At 40.8% G+C, this 23592-nt stretch overlaps 1 protein-coding gene across 6 annotated transcripts in view; it reads right to left on the reverse strand.

Annotated features, from left to right (window-relative positions):
• LOC139621855 (kelch-like protein 29) overlaps positions 1–23592 on the reverse strand; it is a 200879-nt gene that overhangs the window by 64443 nt on the left and 112844 nt on the right. For all 6 annotated transcript variants that reach the window (XM_071478759.1, XM_071478763.1, XM_071478764.1 and 3 more), the window contains 2 exons: positions 9185–9323; positions 2134–2330 (listed from right to left, as the gene is read on the reverse strand). In XM_071478759.1, coding sequence (XP_071334860.1) covers positions 2134–2330; positions 9185–9323 — 336 coding nt within the window. The remainder of the gene's footprint in view (positions 1–2133; positions 2331–9184; positions 9324–23592) is intronic.

Raw genomic sequence — 23592 nt, forward strand, 5'->3', positions numbered from 1 at the left:
GAAAGCTACAGAGACAGAAAAAGCAGCTGCAGGTAGCACAGACCCATAGCCTGTCGGTGTATGTATCTGCCTGAGACTAAGGGAGAACAAGTATAATAACTCAAAAAAGCTCTGGAGACAAACAACGACGGGAATCGATCGCTCACAGCCCAGGCAGGAGGTGGTGGATGGCAGAGAGTGGGATTTGGGATTAGCTAGGCCACTTTAAAGAAGTCCTGTCAGATCTCGGAACATACTACACACACACACACACACACACACACACTAACAGAAAATATGAAACTATCCTGATGGCCTGGCCAGTGGGGAGAAGGCTTATGCCAGTGACTGTGATCTCCTGTAAGGGTGCAGCATTTATAGCTCTGTCTGTAATTTTAGTTTTTTAACACACATCACCATTTATCACAGGAGAGGAAAACGTGGTGGTAGTGCACGCACACAAACACACACAGGCTCGCAAACTCATGCATCAGCTGGGTCAGTGGCCACCGAATGAGGCCTGTTTAAACAATAGCCATCAAAGTGAGGCAACGCCAGGCCTTTTATCACTGAAGACAGAATCTGAGAGTCTTTCCTAAACAAATACCAGCCAATAAAGGTCGCCCAACATCTGCTAAATCACAACTAAACAAAAGCCAAACAGGGAACAAATAAAAGCTGGCTTCACGCTGTGTCAGAGTCGGGGTTAGGGGCTAAACAAAAGACTGTCTGAAACCGTCCCTCTGTAAAGCCATTTGAGCAGATGAAGAGTTACTACACTGTGCGTGCTTGCATACTCAGAGCATTATGTTGCATAATCCTTTCATCAGTTTCTTCAACACAGGACAGCCAGGTTTGCAGTTTAATTTGTTGGCTAAAACTGTGTTGAGTTCACTTAAATCCAGCTAGATGTAGGACATGGGAAATTAGTGTTATTAGTATTAGTGTCAATAACAGTTGAAATATTCTGCTAATTCACTTTTAATCTCCTGATAATAAAAAAGTCATGGTTTCTCACAGAGTAGCATAATCATAACAAACTGCCACTCAATAAGTGGCAGTTTTTATTTGCTTGAATTGGAAGTTGTGTGAATAAAAGTCAAATGGGTATAATTTGGTCGTGGAGATGTTTGTTATTTCTCCTCAGTGTATTTGTTACAAACTTCAATAATATCTGACACAGCATCAATTTCTCTCTGCTCAAGGACACACGCTTGCGCCTGTATGTCTCCCCTTCTAATGAACTGAAATGTCATGAATCTTGTCGAGGAAGAATGGATTGACGTCTCACTGGCAATGAAGTCTACAAATGGCTTCCCTGTTTCCCCGGCTTTTTTTTTTGTTGTTGTTGTTGTTCCCAAATTGAGAAAAACAAATCAATAACGTGGGTTATGCTGCTGGTTCTCTTTTACTTTCTTTTCACTCCTTTCCTGCTGCTGACCTTTTTGCTGACACGCACTTCCCTTGTGTTACCGATACCCAAAACAATTTATTAAATGGAATGCAAAATCTGACATTTGCAGCTTTTTGGTGGCCTGACCCACTAAAATCTGGCACATGCCATTTGCTTTTCATGTGACCTCTTGGGCTCCTAAAAAGCCCCTCCCTTCCTTTGCTCCACTTTCCATACCTTGTCTAAGTATCAGGGTAGAGTATCAATCTGTTTTGCTATTTTTCCGGTTCCATCACGGTTCAGGCCAGAGGATTTGACATTTAAGTGACAATTGTTCCCTGACCTTTTTATAAATCTGCCCCCGTGCTCGGTGCTGCCCACTGGGATGAGATCAGAGGCACCGTGCCCAACTGAGAGCGTTAGCAGGCAGAGTTCTCACACGGCTGCTAGCTTTGGAGACACGACAAAAAGGAAGGAGGGCGATGTGCCAGAGTCTGGGCGGAAATTTAGGTTCTGCTCAGGACATTCTGTAAGGCTGTGCATAGTGGTGAAGCATGACAGCGTACGAAAATACACAGGGCTGTAGACACTAAATGCAGCAGGAAAGGTCGTAAAGGAATATCTGATGCAATAAACATGCACACTTGCTGATATAAGCATATAACACTTGCACACACACACACACACACACACACACACACACACACACACACACACACACACACACACAAAAACCCCTGCTGTTTCTTAGCTGTTCCTACCTAGAAAGGAGACACAGACTTTACAGAAGGTGTTGAACTGGAACTTGTTGGCGGCCTCCAGGAGCGTCTTGGCGTTGGCCGAGTCGATGACCAGTGACCCCGTGTAGACGAACTCGAGCAGCAGCTCCAGCACGTCTGCGTTGATGTTGCTCATCTTCAGCTCCAGCATCTCCCCGCTCCTCGTCTCCCCCAGTGACCTGATCAACCAATCACGGCAGAAACAAAAGGGAGTCAGAGGAATTGCGAGAGGCTAAGCCAGGACACAAAAACAAGAGGAAGAGGGACACAGATACATGTATGCTACACACAACACCTACAACACACCTGGGCCAGTACGAGAGTGGGGAAAAAATAGGAGAATCATTACACAATAAGTTAACAACATAAAGTGAAAAGGGACAGAAACTGAACTTTGGATGGTTTCTACTTTTCTATGGGACTAGCACATTTGCAACTATAGTGCTGCATCTGAAACAAAACGTCCCCTCTGAACAAAGATAAGGCAAACAAAAGTTATTGCTTTGCTTCCACAGGCATGCTTATCACATGTGTTTCATGTATGCATAGTTTTGGAGGTGGACATGCATACATGGCAGGGAACATATGAGCTATCAGACAGAAAACAGAGAGAAAGAAAGTGACAGCAACATTTCATTCGCTGACATAGTGTATGATCAGATGTCAAGTATGCTGGTTGAAGCATGTTGCACTGGAGAGCTCTTGCTGTTTGTGAGCCTACACCGCTGCCGTGTGCGTGTTGGGTATCAAAGCAGCGTGTCCACTTGTACTGGCATGGCATAAGAGGTGCCAGGGAGTGCTTGGATGAGCAAATTAAATATAATATGATATCTGTTCGTAATGCTGGGGGGGGGGGGCTTTCAGAACTGGGCCACGTTGTGACTTCACCGGGATCAAATGGCCGAGATTAGTTCACATGCAGGATCCCCTGAGGGGAGGTATGAGAGCGTCGAATAACACCTCGCCACCCATGTTTAATGTCCCATGTGAAACAATAATTCACTCAAGGGCAAAATAAATGGAATCAAAGTCCCGCAGAACGTGTGCCCCCACTACTCTGTCTCTCTCCCTGCGGCTATGGACATCAACAATATGAAAAGTACCCTACATTAAGATGGATAGAGGCTGTTTGCTTCTGTCAGTCATGGCAGCACAATGATAACGCTCTGTCTGCTTCTCTGTGTGGGTGTGTGCTCATGTGCGTCTCTTTTCCTTTTCTGTTGGAGCCAGTTTGTTGGATTAGAAATCATGACAAACAGTCAGCATTTAGTGAGACAGAGACAGCAAAACAAACAAGATGAGACAGGTAGACGAAATGGTTAGAGTGAAGACGAGAGAGGAGAGGCTGGGGGAGGGAGCGGATGAGGAGGAAGCAAAAGGAAGGGAGGCAGGGCGAGATGGTTCTTCCACAGGGAGCCAGCAGCCATCCTTCTGAGGGAGGGGTTGGGTTGTTCCATGACTGTGCCTTGGTCTTTTAAATAAGAGATATCCCTGCCCACCCCCGAAAAAAATCCACCATCACACCTAAACAGAGCCTTTGTCCCCGCTGCAATAATCATCAGTAGCCTGTAGTGTATGAACTGAGACATTAGTTGTCATTTAAAGCGCACTCAGGAGGTGAGAGGGGAGAAGGACATCCAAAAATAAAATAAAAGACAATGGCATTTGTCTCTGGATGGACATTGGCTGGAAAAACCAAGGTAGTTACTCTTTTTCCTCCTGCAAAGCAAAAAGCCACATAGTGTTATTGCCCTTTTTCCGCACAAAGCCCTGCAGTGGGGGCAGGTAGTAGGACAGAAAGAAGGGAAGGGGAGTGTCGTTCAGCGTTAAAGTGATGGAGGGAGGTGGGGAAGAAAAAGCGGGGGGGGGGGGGAGCTAAAAATAAAAGAAGAGCATGCTCATCAACCTGGTCAATTAGTGCAATAGCAACCAGTTCGAGTGCCAGTTTGTTTTGTCTGAGCACTTATGTTATGGAAATGACTTTTCTGGAGCTTCTAAAAGAGGTGGATATTTATGCCGCCTCTGATTGCAGACTTGAATTTAAATAGTGAAAGAGGGAGGCAGGGAGGACAGGAGAGACAGAGAAGAGAGGTAGGGCGAGGGGGGAAAAAGATGGGCACACTCAGGCAAAGAAATTTGTTTGTGAAAAATGTACCACTTACTCAAGAGGAAGTCTTAAAATCAGCAGAGACTGTCAAAATGGTGGTGAGCAGAGGCGGAGAGGAAGGAGGGGAGCAGCAACAGACACACACACACGCACACACACATGCACACACACATGCACACATACTTCCTAATACATCCTTCAACCTAAAAAAGCCTATTTTACAGGGAATACATTTAGCTTTTTCTTACAAGACCATTTATTCCATGGAAGCACATACGCTACCAAGACATGCTAAGATAGAAGCTTATTCATATGCAAAGCCTACACTGTCTGGGCTAAAAATGGCTTGCATTTACATCTTCTGTCACAACATAAATCAGGAATGAATTATAAAAATAAACACACATAATGCAGTAGCTTCATCTGTGTTTGGCTTCAAGTTTTGCTTGTGTTTGCATTCCAGTATTGAGGCCATAACATCAGTTATGATACAGGAGACTTCAAGGCTATCTGGCTGGAACGAGTCCAGTTTGTGTCAGACGCTCTAAAGGACAAAGAGGACAGGGTGACAGGTGGAGAGTTTAAAAGCCCAAACCTCCGTCCAAGTGTGAACACAGGGCCATCAGCACCCGAGAAAAAAAAACTCAATGTGGACATTGGATTGACAGAACTCTTGATAGAAAAACTTTATCCCAAAGTTTAGTCTGGGGAGTGACGACAGAGGAGCCAGTGTTAGACTGAAGTGGAACAACAAATCTGACCATAACATTGATTAAAGAGCCAGTTGACTGAAACGTAAAAAAAAAGGTCTTAAAAAGGTGCCTAGCCATACGTAAAGTTTTTATTTGCCCAGGTTTCTGAGGTTTCTGCCTCTAAACCAACACAATGGAATTTAATTTCTGGTTCTTGCAGCTTCAAACTTTTTTTTTTTTAATTTTACAGAAGATATACTCTGCATGAAAACTGTTTCTCCAAATACAGCAGATGTGATAAGAAAACTTGTCATATACATCAGTTTTTTTAAGGTTTGAATTATGAATTAAATTGCAATGAAACAAAAGTAAATACATAAAATAAAAAAAAACTAGTGTTCAAAATTTATATCATGGTCGTAATGGCTTCGATGGAGGTTTGACGAGGTTTTTTTGGTAACACGAGCTGGTAGCTGATTGATGACATTGCTGAGTTTGTTGTTTTTGTCTGCTGATTTCCAACAGCAGGGCTCAGAGCTCTGCATTATGAAGTTTACTCTTGGGTATAATTTCTTCAGAATGAAACTTGCCAACAAATGAAGTGGAATAGGTAACCTTACATGGAAATTTAAGGGAGATGATTATCTACCATTCCTCAATTTGAAACAGGCAATTTAAGACAAATTTGTGCAGTTACGGGAATTTGGTGAAAATGACTTGGAATATAACAGATTTAGAATGAAAATATGAAAACTTATCTTCTCACACAATCTCTCACACACAGGTATCTCAAAACTTGGACTAATAAAAGCAAACCTATCTGCATGGCTGGATACCAGTAGAGGAAAATAGGAAAATAGGTTTTGTAATTTTGGTGAAGTGACCCTGTAAATACGGTTGGTCAGAACAACGTGTCTAACTGAAATTTGAGGAGTATTACGGTGTCTCGTGTTCAACTCAGGTTGAATGAAGCAGCAGAGGGCTGAAGAGTGCACTCGGGGCTCAGCTGCAGTGTTCACACAGGGCAGACACTGTAATGGGCTTTAACACAGCTCTCTACCCATCTCATAGTCATAACACTCTCTGACTCACAGGCACAGAAAAACCCTGCGACGACTGAGAGAAGAAGGGGGAGAAACAAAAGGCATGAAACCATGTGTCAGGACTGCTGAAAGATTCTGGAGCTTTTTACATTACTGTGGTGTGGAGATGCAGTGGCCATAAATTAAATGCCTGCAGAGCACACTTATTGAAAAATCCCGAGGGGTAAAATGGAATTACCGGAGATGATCTGTCTCCCTGCTCTGTGCATCGGCCCTTTAAAGGGTAGGGTAATAGGTTTTTGGGTGGGGGCAAGGGCAGACGTGTGCGTACATTTCGGAGCGGCATTACATTCTTCAGGTATCATGGGGTAAGATGGCAGGTTGAATGAACACATTCTGTATGGGAGGCCTGGATATCTGAGGTGAGGGTGGGCAGTGGAGGGGAACACTAAAAAGAGGGAGACAGACATTTTAGGATTCGGATGAGAAAATAGACGTGTTTGTGGAAAGGTTTTTTATTATTATTATTTCTTTGAAAACTCATGCCTCATGTGGAGCCTGAGGAGTGTCTCCCAAAAACATATATTTTTTCAATTTTTAAAAATGAATTTTCATAATTACTTTGCCAATCCATGCTGCTAAATTTCGTCTCTTTGCCAATTAAGCGTCTTTAATTTCTTAAGTGACTCATACGGTTGTGTGTGTGTGTGTGTGTGTGTGTGGGTAGGCCAAGGAAAGTAAGTGTGATGTGCACTCCCTCACCCTCAAGTACTACATCTCTACTTTCTGACTAATGGCAGCCTGCCTGGATAACACACATGAATTATGTCCTTGCAACCAATGTGCACACACACACTAAAGCTTGCATGCAGGAAAACATGTGCATAGGCTTCATGTCAAGTACATTTCTAGATCTCAATTACATACCTCACACACACACACACACGCACACACAAACACTGTGAGAGGGGGAGTGGGTCCAGAGTATATACTCTGTTTTCTCTCTCTCTCTCTCGCTCGCTCGCTCTCTGTCTCTCTTATTTGACCTCATAAAGATGTGGACAGTGGTGAGCCACGAGTAGCATCAGCATAATTCCTGCTGCACTGAAAAAGTGACCTGAGCGGCACATGGGTGGCCGTAACTCAATGACAGACAGGCCTTTGGCTCTGTTTGCTCCTCTCTGGCTGAGCTCGCGGTGCTGTGCCTGCAGCTACAGCGACGACCAAAATGCTCCCCACCTCTCCCCTCCCCTTGTAAGCTCTTTAGTCACTTTTATTCCTCTGTTTTTGCTCCCTGTCTGTCTTTCTCTCATCACCTTTTCACTGCTGTCCTATTCTAACACAGCTCTCATCTCCATAAAGTCAAGGTGCCACAGCCATCGCTGCTGATGGTGTAGTGTTCATATACTGTTGATGATCGCGACTTCATTACATCAAACTGAAGATGTCTTCCAAAATTAACAATTAGAGTAACAAATTCATGAGATATTCTCCAGTATGAAGTCATATGAGAACATTTCTAAATGTCATGAAAAATGACAGTGTTATGACAATAAATTACGGTAGTTTTACAATTAATTAACCAATTTATGAGAATTTGCTCTACTAAACTGTCAAATTAAACAAGAAAAATCCGACTGTAGGCAGCAGCAGGCATGAAGATGAGCTTGATGAAATTCAGCAGGCTCCTCTGGGAGTCCCGGTGTCTTTCTGTGGCCCTGTCTCTACGCATAAATGATCTGGCTACTGTACGTCCTGGATAAGAGGCACAAACGAGACAGGCTGATAGACAGGCTGACCAGCAGGGGGGCTTCAGTTCTTTCCAAAGTCGCTTCAGTCTCTCAGGAAGCTTCTATTGTCAAGGTCAAAGGAAGACCGAGTGCCTCTTTTTTTATTCATGGGGTGCGTATCGCTGTCATGGAGATGAGTGGTCCTAGTATAGATGTGGCTCTGAGGTTTTTCTACGTCTTTTCTCTGTGGTCTTCCTCACTCTATCCCTATTCAGGGGGAACAAGTGTATCAGTGGTGAGCGAGAAGGCCGGTGCAGCTGATAAGCAGCTTTCTGATGAGCTCGCTGTGGAGGCAGCATGGCTGCGGGGCAAAGTGACAAACTTCCCTAAGGCATTCCGGCTACCGCCTGCAACTGTGTGCGTCTTTCTGTTTGTCTTTTGTCTTTGTTCAGCACTTTATCCCTAGCCATGCAAGTGAGAACAAACACACACTCACGCACACAAACAGCAAGGTGGCAAAACAACTTTGGGTCCAGGGGACTCTCAATCAAGCCGAAAACACCTGCAAGGATTTGAAGTAAGGATGAGGACATTAGGGAATTATGGTATTCCCTCCCCAGAAAACAAGGCAGAAAAAAGACATACTTGCGCTATCAAACTTTACAGTCGCACTCACATGTGTGCACACACATCTAGAGACACTAAAAAGGTCTGCAGCTGACACACAAACACACACACACACACACACAGACTTGTATGCAGACAGGCACCCATGGAAACAAAACAGCCCGTGAATATAAAAAAATATGGAGTATGAAGGGCAGAATAAAGGGGGAATACTTAGATCAACATCAAATGAATACATTAGTGAAGGGTGGTGTTAACCTGTGAAACTGGTGGTTCAGTAAGCTGTGTTAGATGCGCTTTTGTTTTGTCCTTTGTTTAAGACTGGAATGTCTTCTTTATTAGACTAACCATGAAGTATTAGCATATGAAAAGGCTGTTTTGCAGCAAAAAACTCACAAATTAGCAACAGAAAAATATGGTAGCTTGGGAGACAAAATTCCCTCTGCCCACAGAAGACAGCGTGGCTTTGGCGTAATACCACCCAAAGTGTAAAATGTATGATTCTTTTGTTTTGGCCCTTTGGTGAGTTTAAAACATCCCCAGTCATGGAACATTTTCACTGCTCATTAAAATGGAAATGTGGTTAAATTGCCCTACATGGGGAGGAAAGGTAATGACGAGGGTTGACCTTTCTTCTCCAGTTTCAGATACATTCATTTGAGTGGGAAGAGGAAGGAATGGCTGCTGGCCCTGTGCTAGGAACCAAAGTCTTCACACACCTGCAAGAGAGAGAGGGGAAGGGAAAAAAAAAAAAAAAAAAAAAGCAACACAAATGCGCCCTATGAAAAGAACAGACTGGATCAACAGCTGGTGGGAGGGGAAGCGAAGGCAAACCTTTTCACCAGGTCCTTGAAATACAAGCTGCAGGAAGCTAGAACATTTTGGTGGACTTCAAACTCTTTGCCTTCAACAATAATTTTCAGGTCTGTAAACTCTTTCGCTCTGCGCTGTTGGTTCAACTCCTTCAACATCTCTGTAGAACAAGAAAAAGAAACAGACAATGCCACATTTGGGTTTAGAAATTTCCTCTCTTCCATACAAACATGTGCATAAAAAGCATGACAACAAGAAACAGAACAAAATGTAGAAAAGTGCAGATTGTAGAACACAATATTGCTGGACAGTCTCAAGAAACAGTTCATTATATGATAGAGAAGTGACATGTACAGATTCAATTCAACATTTCAGCAAAAAGCAAAATGAAGCATGTGTATAAATATGTAGCAGCGTGTAAAAAAAGGGAATAATATTATTCTATCCTGCACTGAGGATTAAGCGGTAACCAAAACATGCTAGTGGATAACAATAACTAGGAATAGGATAAAACAGCTAGGATTATTATGGGAAAAGACACTTGTTTAACTGTATTTGACTTCTGTAAATTTACACTGCAGCACAGAACTTCAATGAAGGGAAGCTGAATGAGATTAAAAAGTGTCTAAAAGAGATGTGGGCTGAAAACAGAGGTACTGTCAATGCATTATTCATAATGAAATAACATTCTTTTGCTTCTCACTAGTGCCCAAGTCGGCACAGAGTTGACCTTCAAATATTGCTCAATAAGAAAACAACTACTCATCCCCAAATCCCAATAACCGCCTCTCTCTCTCTTTTAGAAAAATACCCCACCCACCCTCGTCTTCCTCTTCGAAAAAAACCCCAAAACAAAACAAAAAAAAACCCCAAAAAAAGGAAAAAACTGGGACAAAACACAATCTGAGAAAACATGCTTAGAGCAAACCAATATGCTGTTGAAGGCCACAGTACACAGTGAGCTGTATAATGTGGTGTTGTAGTGCAATGTTAGGCCTGGCCTTACTGTAGCGTTGGGTCGGAGGCGCTTGTTTCTCTGTGTCTTAATGAGGCACCATGAGGGGACGCTGAGAGTGAAAATCAGCAGGAGACTAGCAACTTATTTTACAGCCTTAGGAGGGATAACCAACACAGCAGCTTTGTTAATTTCCTACCAAGAATGCCACTAAAAGCAAACACTAACAGATTCAAATCGTAATCTACAGGCATGATAATGTGGAACATGATTATACAGGGAGCCAGCTTCCATACTGTCTTCTCAGCATTAACAGAGCACTTCATAGAGACTGCAGGCTGTGAGGCACAGTAAACAGTCATTTGGCACAAAGCCTGTCAGTGTTGTATAGAGGCACGTCTTCCACGCTGAGGAAAGATAAACAGTAGCCACAGTACTGTGTGAGATATGTGATGAGATAGAAAAGAAAGGTGGCAAATTCTCCCTTGATAAGCAGAAAGAGTTACTTTTCCTGAGGCTAACGCAGCCGCTACCTCAGTGTAAACGTGACGACGACGAGGCTGAGTCATTCATTGTCAGTCATGTGGCGTGTAACAAGAAAGGTGTGCATGGATGGATATGTTTCTTTACACAGCGAACTAGCCATTCATGTGGGAAACTGATCAGACCTGTGATTGCATTGGCGGCGTCCACACTGAAATAGAGTACTTTTTCGTTATCATCCTGAAAGAGGTCCGTGTTCACGCCAGACTCAAAGCAGGGATTTAATTAACCTGGAATGACACTCGCACTTTTATTTGGCTGGAATATCCACTCATTTAGCACCTTCCATTCTCCTGACTGACACTGGGAGCTCGGCTCTGAATTAATTTGGGAGCTGAAATTATACAGTATAAAGACACATGACAAATAAGGTGCAATTCAGAAGCGTGCTTTGGTAAAAGCCTCTTCTCTGAGCAGTGCATCCTTCAGAGTTATCACATCAAGAAATTAATGGCCAGAAAGAATGACCTGGTTATCAAACATGCCGAAAACCAAATGGGGGGAAAAAATAAAAAATAAATAGATGCAATTTTTGACAATATGTCTGCTGTACTTCGACCAGATGCACAGCTGCATGGTTAGAGTGAGCCATACACATGCACACGCAAACACAAAGCTGGCATTTGCCTTGTCTTTCATCCATCTCTCTCCACTCTCCACATTCCACTCCACTGCCGCTTGTCAGTTGGCCAGCTATCTGATTACTGTGTGGGCATGGACTGTGAATAGTGAATACACAGTAGTTTTGCGTTTGCATTAGTGAATCTCCAGCGACCGATATGGCTCTCACCTCCAATCAGCCCCACTGCACACCCTCCATTTGCCCCAACAATAGAGAAAGTGAGAGGGGGAGACAGAGAACTCCAACTTGTCAGTAAACAATGGCCGCCTCCCCCGGAGCCATGCAGACTCACCTGAATGCCTGATGGAAAAGCTAATTATGGCTTCTTAGGGTGGATCGGTGAGTGTCCTAGAACAACTCATCACCGGTGGGCACCATGAAACTGCACATGGCGTCCCCATTCTCAGTTTTGGCGTGGAGTGTGGTGAGGCACAGCCATGTTCAATGGGACCACAGCGGCTTTGAAGCACCAAACATCTCAATACCCTTAAAAAGGAAAAATCTCTTTGAGCACCGTCAAGTTCTGCAGTGGATCCATCTGGTGCACACCAGATGGATAAAACAGTAGTGAGGTTTGCTTTGTAGGAGATGCACAGATATTCTCATAGGATTATAGGAAGTGCTACATTTCTAGAGTATATCATGGACTGCAAACAATGATGAGAACTGCTAGCGTAGTGTCCTGCCCCGAAGCCGTTCACAGTAATAACAACACCCTGAGCTGGCTCGTCAGGATTGGTTGACACACTGCACAGGGGGTTTGAACACTGTGCCAACTCTGCTGCTCAGCCTAGTAACTCTTCTGTCAAACATCTCTGGGCGCTGTGGCCAATGGGCTCCTCGGGTGAGATTTCCAGGAACCTATCAGCGCAGGCTACTCTAAGGTGTGGTAAGTCATTTTACTCAGCAGTGATTGGCTGCTGTAAAAAGGCAACTCAGCACGCCATTGGTGGCTGAACATGGAGCCATTTTAAGGTCTGACATGTATTTTACATGTGCCCCATGTAGACCCGCCATTTTACATCTTTACATAAAAATTGAAAATCTGAGACACATCTTCATAAACTCATATTTTCTGTATTTTTTAGACCAACTCGCCAACTGACCTGAGTTGCTGTGTACAATAGGCTAAAAAGAAAGAGAAAATAAATGATTATAGAAAAAGGCATCTTTGAATTTGTATTTTTCCCTCGCTGAAAAAATTTCTAAAATAATTTCTTAAAATTAAAATTCGACTCAGAACACATTATAAAATGTATGCATTTCTGATATTTAGTTCTTCTTATAACTTTGTATCATCATAATGCATCGGCCTCAAAATCTTCAGATTTTAATGGATTAATTTTTATATAAAGAGAATAATAAACTCATAAAGTACAAACAAGGAGGGATAAAAGTATTTCAATTTTTTTAATTATTCTTTTCAGAGGATGTAGCAGAAGAGGACAAGAGACATATGACGCCGTGTGAAGATCAGTATACATGATACATATAGAACAAAGCGACTTAACAATTTTATAATCAATTTAAATTATTTCTCTTATTAGCCATGTTGCCCTTTACCATTTCTGATGAATCTTCTGTTTCAACAGCAAAAGTAAACATGTAATCGTTCACATATCTCTATCCAATTAGATGACATTCTGTTTTGTGCAACAGAAAGGACACAGATGTGTTCACATCGACCTTTTTCTTCTCTTTTAAACTTTCAACAATCAATTCCCACCAACACTCACAGCTTAATTACCTGGAACAAACAATGCTAGTTGATCAATAATTCAATGTACAACTCTGCCTTAATGGGTTTTCTTTGGCTTGGAGAAGACTACAGTACACCAGTACATTTTCTGAACAAAATAATAATATAAAAATGAAATGGAATGATTAATTAATTATCTTCAAGCTTTAGAAGCTGTTCTGGCATTAATACCATATTTCCTGTCAATTTATATATGAGAAAGAGAAAATCCTGAGAAATACTTAAATTATTCAAAATGAATCAAATGAGATAACTTTAGATTAATTAGATACTTTTTTAGGTTTGATTTAAGTTTTCTTAAACTCTAATTACTTCTCAGTCATAGATGCTGTGTTTGAACTTTTAAAAAGTATTAGTATATTTTCTAAGGCAGTATATTTTGGTTAATCCATACACATGGACTTAACATTCACATTGAATGCCCAAAGGCAATTTATATTTCATGGTAAGTAATGCCACCATGTTGAAAATTATTTTTGATATTTATTTTGAAATAAATGAATGAACAATTTCTTATATATAAATTTACTATTTACATATAAATTTGTCATTTACATAGTACTCATTACTGTGATTAGTTTTAATTAAATTACATTGAATTAAAGCAGATTTTATGCTTTTGGTTATTTTAAAGAAGCAGCAGCAGCAGCACTGTTGTAGGACTGAAGCAGACTGGACCAAGGCAGTCTGATCAAAATGGGCTTCCTTGTACAAAAGCCTTTTGATGAGTAGGGACATTTGAGAAATTCTATTTCAAAGAGCAACTTACAACAGAATAAGCAGAATGGGCCAAGAGCATGGCTGATAGTAAATGCACACAAAAGGACTTTCACAGTGTTGGGCTCCCCAAAAACGTATTTCCCCTGAAAAGAACAGAAGGCCTGAAACCCTACAGTAAAGCTCTGTTTGATAATGTCAGGAGGATTTATGAGAGGTATTCCAATTTGAAGTGCTATACTAATAATAAAAAAGGGATCAAAATGAATAAATTATCTGATATTAATTATGTGTAACTTGTTTTTGTCACAGAATCCAAAACAGTATGGGATAGATCTGTGCAGCATCAGATGGAATAAAGTCTAAAATTTGGAAAAAGCTTTCTGTCTGCTGCTGATTTTGATAAGAGAAACACTTAATGTTTCCCAGTTTCTGACAGCACACATTAAAAACACCCACATGCAGCATTCACAGGCAGAGAGATGGTCAAAAGTTCACTATCAACACAGGCTGCTGGATAATGTAATCTCTCTACTCTGCAACCTCAGGTCCCAAGTACAGCAACAGAAAAGATTCAATATCAGCTCTGAAGCTGAGGATGAATTTATGCAAAATTCTTAAATTGTGTCATGACTGACTGATTTTTACTTTTTGACATTTCTTTCTCTATGCTGTTAAAGCTTGCTTCTTTAAATTCAGGGTTGTACCACTCTCAGACCACAGTTTCAAAAAAAGAAAGACAAGATTTCTTGAGCTCAGATAACACAGGGTTGGTCCTATTGTAAATGAACTTGCCAAAAGAAAAGAGAAGTGTTCAAATGAAATCATAGAGTTATTGACTTTTAGTATGTGTACATGTTCTAACTTCAGCAAAATATTTGACTGAAAGAAATAAACTTAGGGCTTCAGGTGTCTATTGAAGCATTTTTCCCTGTTTTTAAAAAAAAAAAATATGAGGCATATATATAAGTTTTATGTATTATCATAAAGTTATAATTGTGGAAAAAAGTTATAATTGTGGAAAAAAAAACCAAATAAAGACTTAATTTACAAAAATCCTCATTTCTGTGGGATGAAGTTATTTTAAATTCCATTAGTATGCAACAGTTTCAACGTCAAGGTTGTCTGAAACACAAGCAGAGCAACTTTATGATAGATTAAAGAAAATATATTTTAAATTCAATTTGTAATTTTAAATCCATCTTGACACTTATCTCAACAAATTTAAAGGTTAGACTTTCGATTACGTTTTCATTTAAAGTGGCTTAAATTAGTAAGTAAAAATGCTGAAGTCTACTTCAGTGCATCTTGTTTTGTGCACAATAAACGTTATTGTGGTCGTACTGTCAACTTGCTTGTACCAAATGAAATAAAAATGTTAATTTTTTTGTATGTAATTGGACAGGCAACAAACAAAGCAACAATTTTTTTCCCCCTCTGGAAAAAGTATTTTCTTTGAATGTGAAATTGCTGCATATTTGAGTTACTTTTGGGGAATATATTGATTAGATCACTTGTGTCTGAATCCCAAAATTTACTCTAAATTTATACAAAATTCAAAACATAAAAATTAAGATAAAAATGTTTTAGTGGGTAACATTGATATTTTTTATTGAAGGTTTTTATGAGCCCATGTTTGATCCTCAATATGAATGAATTTAACTTCAGATTAACACGAGGATCATCAGATTTTCCTGAAAGAGACTACATTTGAAAAATAATTTGTTTTCTTTATTCAAACATGCCTTTCTATTAAATGTTTAATATTTTGATGTTCACACAATATTCCAAAGAAGGTTGCAGTACACTGTAAAATCACAGTCATATATCCTGTGTGTTGAAGGAGGCAAGCACTTTTCAAAAGGGATGTTTCATAGGCCATTTTTGTTTAATGCCACCACCTTCAGCTCAGGACAGTTCATTTCAAAAGCCATAATGGCTAAATGTCAGCCCTTAACAGGTCATGAACAATGGCAGGCCACTCATCTAGATGCTATCTACTGAGCAAACAATGCTTCATGTAGATAAAAGGCAGCAGATCTCATGTGTTACCCAATCTACCCCTGGTCTCCTTCCAGCCGCAATTAGTCTAAACAGTCTCTGAAACATACCTCTTACAATCACCGCCACATTCATTTCTGGAGACGTCTCAACAGTTTGTGCCTACTCCCAGCAAATCAGCTCATGTAAGGCATCAGAAATCCTCGAGACCCCTTGAGTCTCTAGCTGTCCTGATTTCAGTCTGTAAAAGAGCAGTGGCACCATATAGCCTCGGAGAATAGTCCATGATGAGGACGCTTTATTTTTCCCTGCTCAAATCTGCTGAGCTGAGCTGCTTGAGCCCCAGCACTACTGTCAACGAGTCTGGACCGAGCCAGAGGGGAGACACTTTGACAGAGAAAAGGAACTTGGGCCCCTCAAAGACGCCGTCTGGGCCTTTGTTGCTTTCTCCAATAGGCATGAAGAAAAGACCTTGAGTGGCAAAAAGCACAGCACACCCAAATCTCTACGTATACCCTCTGGTGCAAGGGTCAGGCATGCACACACACACGTGCGTGTGCGCACGCACGCACACACACACACACACACACACAAGAGCAAACAATTGGCACTAGTAGAACAAAGTCGAGGCAAATGCAAGCACAGGCTTTGAGGAGGAAGAACATAAACAAAGAGAGCCCTGGGAGCATCTGTTGGCCTGCTGCAACACCATGACAGGATGTCATGCAATGTTCTCTTGTTCTTTCTGTTTGTGTGTACTGAGAAGAGCAGAAAATCTCTGGTCTCGACTGGTGCGGTAGCGTCCTCATTAGCCAGGCAGCAGGGACAGTAGGTGACAAGCAGTCATACTCCCTCAAACAGGTTTTAACAAGAGGATACACCTGTGGCTAGCAAACAAGAGCACCGTCATATCTCTTCTTTCCTTCAGGCACTGCAACACCTGGTCAAAGACTGAAAGAAATAAGATGCTCCAGACTTTTTAAATGTTTACTAAAATGGCAAAAGTTGCATTTGGCTGTCTTTTGAAGACAGAAAGCTGAAATATGCACTGTATGCATATGTTGTGGGTTACAAGCCAGGTTGCATACAGTTCACAGGAGCTTGAAATTTAGATTCAGACTCCTGATGCAAGTATTAAACAGTTAATCCTTGTTTCCACAATGACAACAATAGCATATTCACATTTAAGTTTCACAATTATGAGTATGACCACTAATTACAATATAATCATGTACATGTTCAGGATTTTGCTCACTGTGTCTTTGTAATTTTAAACTAATTTCATTTGGAGTTTTGAAGACGTCCAACCATTTAATTTATTTTTAACACCATATGAAGCAATGGAAAACTGGTTGCACCAAAGCAAAACTTTGAATTCAATAAATACATTTCTTAAATATGTGTTTGCAATGATCTCTGTTTATCATGTATTTTCTCTATTTCACCCTGGTAAATGACAAAAATAAAAAGAGAAAACATCTTTTTTTCTCTCTCTCATCTTCTCGCAATCAATGTAGAGCGAGTCTAACCTACAGATTCACCACAGGAATAACTCTACCAGAGGAAGAACTGGGACATGACTTCTGTTCCAAAATAATTCAAAGGAGGATTGTAGAGTTTATTCCAGCTGAAAGCATTTTAAGCTACAAAAACAAATCAAACCATGATGTCTATTTTCACTTCCAATTAAAATGTTCCAAGAGAATATGAGGCTCTCCAAAGTCTTTATTACAACATTCACGAAAAGCTGGTCTTAATCAGGAGTTCAGAGGTAACACTGATTGAGCCAATACCTGTCACCTGGTCAGGTCACATGACAGGAAAGCCAAGTAGGCTTAAAGGGAAAAGGTTTAATTACATGGACTTCAGTGCTAACAAGACCCAACGACACATCATCAAAGATGTGAAAAGATTTATTTTCCTGGAAACCCATTTTTCTTATTCTACGTGTGTGTGTGTGTGTGTGTGTGTGTGTGTGTGTGTGTGTGTGTGTGTGGGGTCCCTTTATAGCTTTCTGACACATCATTACCACTGCAGCACTCCTCCATGGCTGTTTTTAAACCTGTTTTTGAACCTGCTCAAACCATGAAAGTCAATATGGTGCCAAGTCACTAATGTGACAGTCATGACCAACTATTTTAACATCCCATGCTCCTATTTTTCCCTCAAACATCAATGAAATTAAACACCCATTCATGCATTCAGGGACTCACAAATGGAAAATAGCTTAGTGTTAATTTAATACTCGCCACCTGATTTGTACATGAAGCTGCTTAATCTTAACCCAAGTATATCACGGGACATTCAATATTTTTGACACCTCCCCTCATATAGGCTGAGCTGACAGCTTCATGTAAAAGAAGGTGCAAGGAAACCTGTTCAGACCCATCCAATGTGTTGCCATAATTTATTTGAGCTCAAGTGTCCCTGTTAAAGAAAAAAAGCAGAGATGAGGGACAACACCAGATTCCACTTGACATAACCTTGAATTATGGAGAGAATATGTGAAAAGTCCTTTATCACAGTGAAAAAAAAAGGAGCTGAAAACTTCTGCTCACCTGTCACCAAAAAACTTTCAGTCACAAATAAAGAAATGACTCACTGATACTTCACTTCCACCACTGCCTCTCATATCACATACAATTCTCAACATAAATATAGTCTATTTCTGAGGATGTTTTGAATGAAAAACAAGTTTAAATGTAATGTCACATCTCAGTAACCATGGTATCACAGAAAGTTGAAGGCAGCTTAATATTAATCTCTGTTATTGTCATCTCTCTCTCTCTCTCTCTCTCTCTCTATATATATATATATATATATATATATATATATATATATATATAGGGTTAGGCAAGAAAAAAAAACAGAATAAAATGAGTAGTGCAGAAAGATGGACTAATGAGATGTGATGAACACTGAATTAACTGATAATTATAAACCTATTAGTTAAATGAACTGCTTCAGTGATAAGTAGGAGTCGCCTTTCTGTTTTTCTGCCACGGGAAGCAGACAGAGGTGTGCAGTGGGGATGACAGCTCTGATTGGTTGATCAACATCCAATTGCTTGGCTATGCAATGACATCCAATCAAGTATTGGACAATTTCGCGCACAAGGATAGGAACCCATATGCCATGATGAAAATATAGATGTCACTATATGTAGTGGATTGCTAATGGAATGTATTCAGAGTCCACAATTTTCCATGTCAGAGCAGAAAATTGCTTCTGAATTGTTTCTGTGGGCATTAGACATATTTACATTTACAAGAGGCAGCGGCCAAATTGTTCCACAGCAACAGCTTCTGATTCATCAATTTATGCTTCCTCCATCTCTCTGAGCATTCTGCAAATTACTTGTTGAAATAAAACAATACATCTCCAAAAATTACAAAGAATCTTTCCAAAACTAACAATGGATTTGGATGAATGGGTTGATTAACACACTGACTAATCATTTAATAATAAATCCAAATGACAAAAATATCTTAGTACTAAGACTCCAGCTCCTTGCTGTAGTATTTATTTTCTTTCCAAGAATTCCTGATTTTGGAGAAGCCCATAATATATAAGAAGCTATAAGAGAAGAAAATCTAAGAGCTCCTTACTTCTAATACGAACTACTTTTGGGAACTGAGATAAAATGCTGGAATACAGGTCTGCATGCTTAAAAACGCTCAGGCCAAGATTAAGCCTTGAATTTGTGGACTGGCTTATTTGTCACAGTGGCAAAGAGGCAAGATGCCAATATGGATTTTAGTCATGTTTTTTTTGTTTGTTTTTTTTAACAATATGCCACAGGAAATTGTACAAGTGGACCATGCCCTACTGTAGCACAGATTAGCAAACATTCTGCTCAAGTATTATGGAGGACGTCTTTGTCAAACTCAGCTCGGGGTTCAGTAATTCATCCACACCACAACAGATGACATTGTCATCGTGCAAAAACACACAAGCCCTAATGCAAACAGACACATGTGCAGCCATGCATATGCAGACCCAAAACGCCCAAGCAAATGCGCACACACATGCACGCGCGCGCACACACACACACACACACACGACTTTAGGCAAGACAATGTCATCAGAGAATAATCCTAATAACAATGTTGTGCTTATGAGAAGTCGCTGGCTGGTGTAGATAACATACTATATTGCTTAGAGGGGATTTGATTAGAACTGAGTGGGCGTGTAACACTTCTCCATCTTCCCTTTTAATTAAATTGCTAAGTTACTGTTTCATATAAATTATTGCAAGGGCCAGAGTTCTGTCTAGCCCACATTATAAACCCCGGTGGAAAAACAAGGCCAACTGCGTGAGATGAATCATCTGGACACAGGTCTTGTGTATTAAAATGAATGGAACCTTTCAGAGAACATCTGTGTAAACGGTTTCATTTCTTCTTCACCTTGAGAGGGTTGACTGAGCATCCAGACTCTTTTGGAGCATCCAGTTGTGTATGTGACCGACCAAGTGTGCGTCACGCTCACTCACATGCAGAACTGAGTGCTGCCCAGTACAAATAAATGCAGGTGTCTTTTAGGCCGTTGTACAGGATCGCTTCTATTCCGAGCACTCACCGAGAGAGATTTGACCTTAAGCCACAACATCATGACTACAACAAATACCAAACTTTTCTCCAGGCCCTCAGTCAGGTAGCTGGTCCACTGTGGCATTTCATCATCCAAAGTCAGAGCTTTTACCTGACAGGGACTTTTATCACCTGCGGCAGTGGGAGAAAACACTCGCACCAAACCAAGCTGTCTTTTAAAACTCTCCATGCAAAACTGAACATAAGTAATAACCATCAAGTATGAGTTGCCATTCTTATACAATACTCACACTGGCTGAACAAGGCCATTTCTACAGGACAAACTATTGTTGCAGGGATATGAGCCAGATACTAGAGAGGCATTACCAATATGGTAGTGTGGAGCCAAACGATTACAACTTGGGCCTATGAGTCCGGTATCCAGTTATTCAACATTTTTCAAACATTAATAACTTTGACGGTGATACTTCGAGCTTCATACAGTCAGACGCCATGTGACAGGTGACTGGAGAGAAACAGGTTCAGAGAGAAACTGAAGGAGACAAAAACAGCTGATAACTATCATCATCAGGAGCACACAATTTCTGCACTTGTTCTGCACCTCAAACTGCACTGTTACATCTAAATTCTCAACGTGAATATTTTCATTTTCAATTCAGCACAAAGCAGTTCAGTAAGCAAAGGTCTCTAACATAGTCATTTGGTCAGAGCAGATTTTACTATTTCCTGACATAAAAAGTATGGTACTTGAATGTACAATAAGTTGTATTTACAGCTTTTCAACTCAAAAGCTGACAAAGAGTGCTTGGGGTGATCGGTTTTAAGCGTAGGACAAAGGATGTAGACCCCTCACTGCTTTTGCTGTGGCCCATAAACACAAGATTAACAGTTCGATGTTGAACTACTCCTTAAAAAGGCAACTACTTGAGATGCCATTAGGGAAATATAAAGAACTGTTGCACTCTAACTGTTGGAAATACACCATGGAAATTTGGTGCATGCCCCTGTAAGAATAGCTGTCAAGTTGTTTTACCTTTCTGAATATTTAAAGCGAAAAATATACCTCAAATAAAACAAAGTGCAAACTTCCCTTAAACCCTAATTAAAAGTTTAAAGTTACGTTTTCCTCCACTGCCCCAACTGCAGCCTGGAACCAACAGCCTCAGCTGTGCCGGGTCCTTCACATTTATGCACATACTGGTGGTCGAGGCCAGATGCCAGTGTATGTGTGAGAGAATGCAGATATGCTGCCCAGCTTGTCTTACACCTCTACTGTGTTTATGACTTTGGTTTGTGCGCATTCCTTGCAAGCTTTGCACGTGGGTAATACCTGCCTCTATGGGCTACATTTCTTCCAAGTTGACCCCAAACAGCAGGAGAACACAGCTACACACACCAAAAGACACACAGAATTACAGCAACAACAACAAAAAAAATTCCCATGTCACCAGTGCAGCTTAAGATAAATGTCACATCTCCCCCTGAAGACAATGTGTGTTTACTGGGTAACTTTGTGAAAGTCACAGCAGCCCAAGCAGAAAGGTTAGTGGTGGGGTTAGGTTGTATGTGGGAGTCTTCTCAGCAGACTGCACACCTGAGATGAGCTCCCAGCCTACGGTGGAGTCAGGCGAGTAATCTTTGCATTTCATCAGATTTTTTTCTCTCCTTTCTTTCATTCCTCCTTCTCTCTTTCTCTCCCCAGGGACAGAAAACAATCTATTAGATGACTGGGCTGCCCCACAAATTCTGGTTGTGTCCAGCATGCTCCACTGCTTATATTCGGCTGATGTGTTCGCGTAAAGTTGTAATCCAAGTTTAACTCTCTAAGACGATACATTTTTATCCTGCAGTCGAGCAAGCTGCATTACATAAGAAAACTCTGTCTGTATCTGTGAAAGGAGAGTGGGTACAATGACTACTGTGACAGAATAATGATAATAATCAACACTATAATTCAGAGCTGCAGTCTCTAGCAACAACACGCATTCTGTAAACTTAATAGGGCACAAGCATATTGCTGTTTCGGCATCTCATCATTGTCCGTCTTACTGCTAAGGGAGATTTTAAGTCTATTTAGCTTACAGAGTGCAGCACTAGCCTGCAAACATCTCTTGATTGCAATTCAGGCCATTATCATTTGTCTGTGTCACAGACGAATTATATATCTTCACATGCTAAGCCTGTTGCTAACTCTGTGGAATAATAAGTTTGACAGGGGAGCCATTCTTGGTAATGTCTGGTCCTGTCATTAGTATTTATTAGATGCCCTGCATGCATTATCAAACCCATTTAAAAGTTTCTGCATGAGGAGAAAGTTTGACTATCCACTCAGATAAGTGATCACACTCAACATTAGCGAACTAATCCTGCTCAACTTCTGGAGTTTTTTTGCTGAGATGTTGCAGCACATCTGCTGCTGTTTTGGATACCGAGTTCCCTCCCTGTTGCAATTATGCCTTCTCATTAGAGAGAAACATCCGCTATTGACGGGCTTCCTGGTAACATCTGCTGGGTTTACACTCAGTCTAATTGATAATGCATTACTACCTATTTCATAGCTGATGTGCAGAATAACACATTGACATTTGACTTGTGGCGATTAATCACGTCATATCAGATAGTCTCAGACATGAGGTGTTTGAGATGCAGGCCCATTTGAGGGTGTAACCTACATTCACTTTGACACTACATCACACACAAATCAATTTGCTCCTACATAACTGAGGGCAGTGGACGTCTCGTGGAGGCAAATGGTACTGTTTCAGTTTGAGATCTCTCCTGAATACTTAATGCATGATGCTACAGCTCTGAGAAACAGTATGAGTGTCAGTGTGTGAGTTTGAAAGTCATGGATGGGACCCAGGAGTACATGAGAAGATTAAAATGAGGCTCTAAATTTTCCTTAAAAATAATAAAACCAGCGATGGAAAGTGAATTCGCTCAAGCACTGTGCCTAAGTCCAATTTGTTACAATATTTGAAGCACTTGACTTTCTCTGTGTTATGCTGCTAATCTTATTCAGATTTCACAAATAAAACAAACTGGGGAACATCTTGTTATAGGACGCCTGTCAACATGTTGACCTTATGACCTTTGAGTACTCAGTATCATTTCTACATTATTAAATGAGTACTTAGTACTCACTGGTCAGACAACACCCATCTTCAAACTCAGCCTTCATTCTGATGTCAACTACAACCCTGTGAAGTTTTGTGACAGACTTGCACGGTTGTGACGCTGTTGCACTGACAAAATCTGTCCACAGACAGACAGACATAC

This window comes from Trachinotus anak, unplaced genomic scaffold, assembly GCF_046630095.1.
Source record: "Trachinotus anak isolate AG129_WGS33_773 ecotype Australia unplaced genomic scaffold, CSIRO_AGI_Tana_v1 ptg000005l, whole genome shotgun sequence".
Lineage (NCBI taxonomy): Eukaryota > Metazoa > Chordata > Actinopteri > Carangiformes > Carangidae > Trachinotus > Trachinotus anak.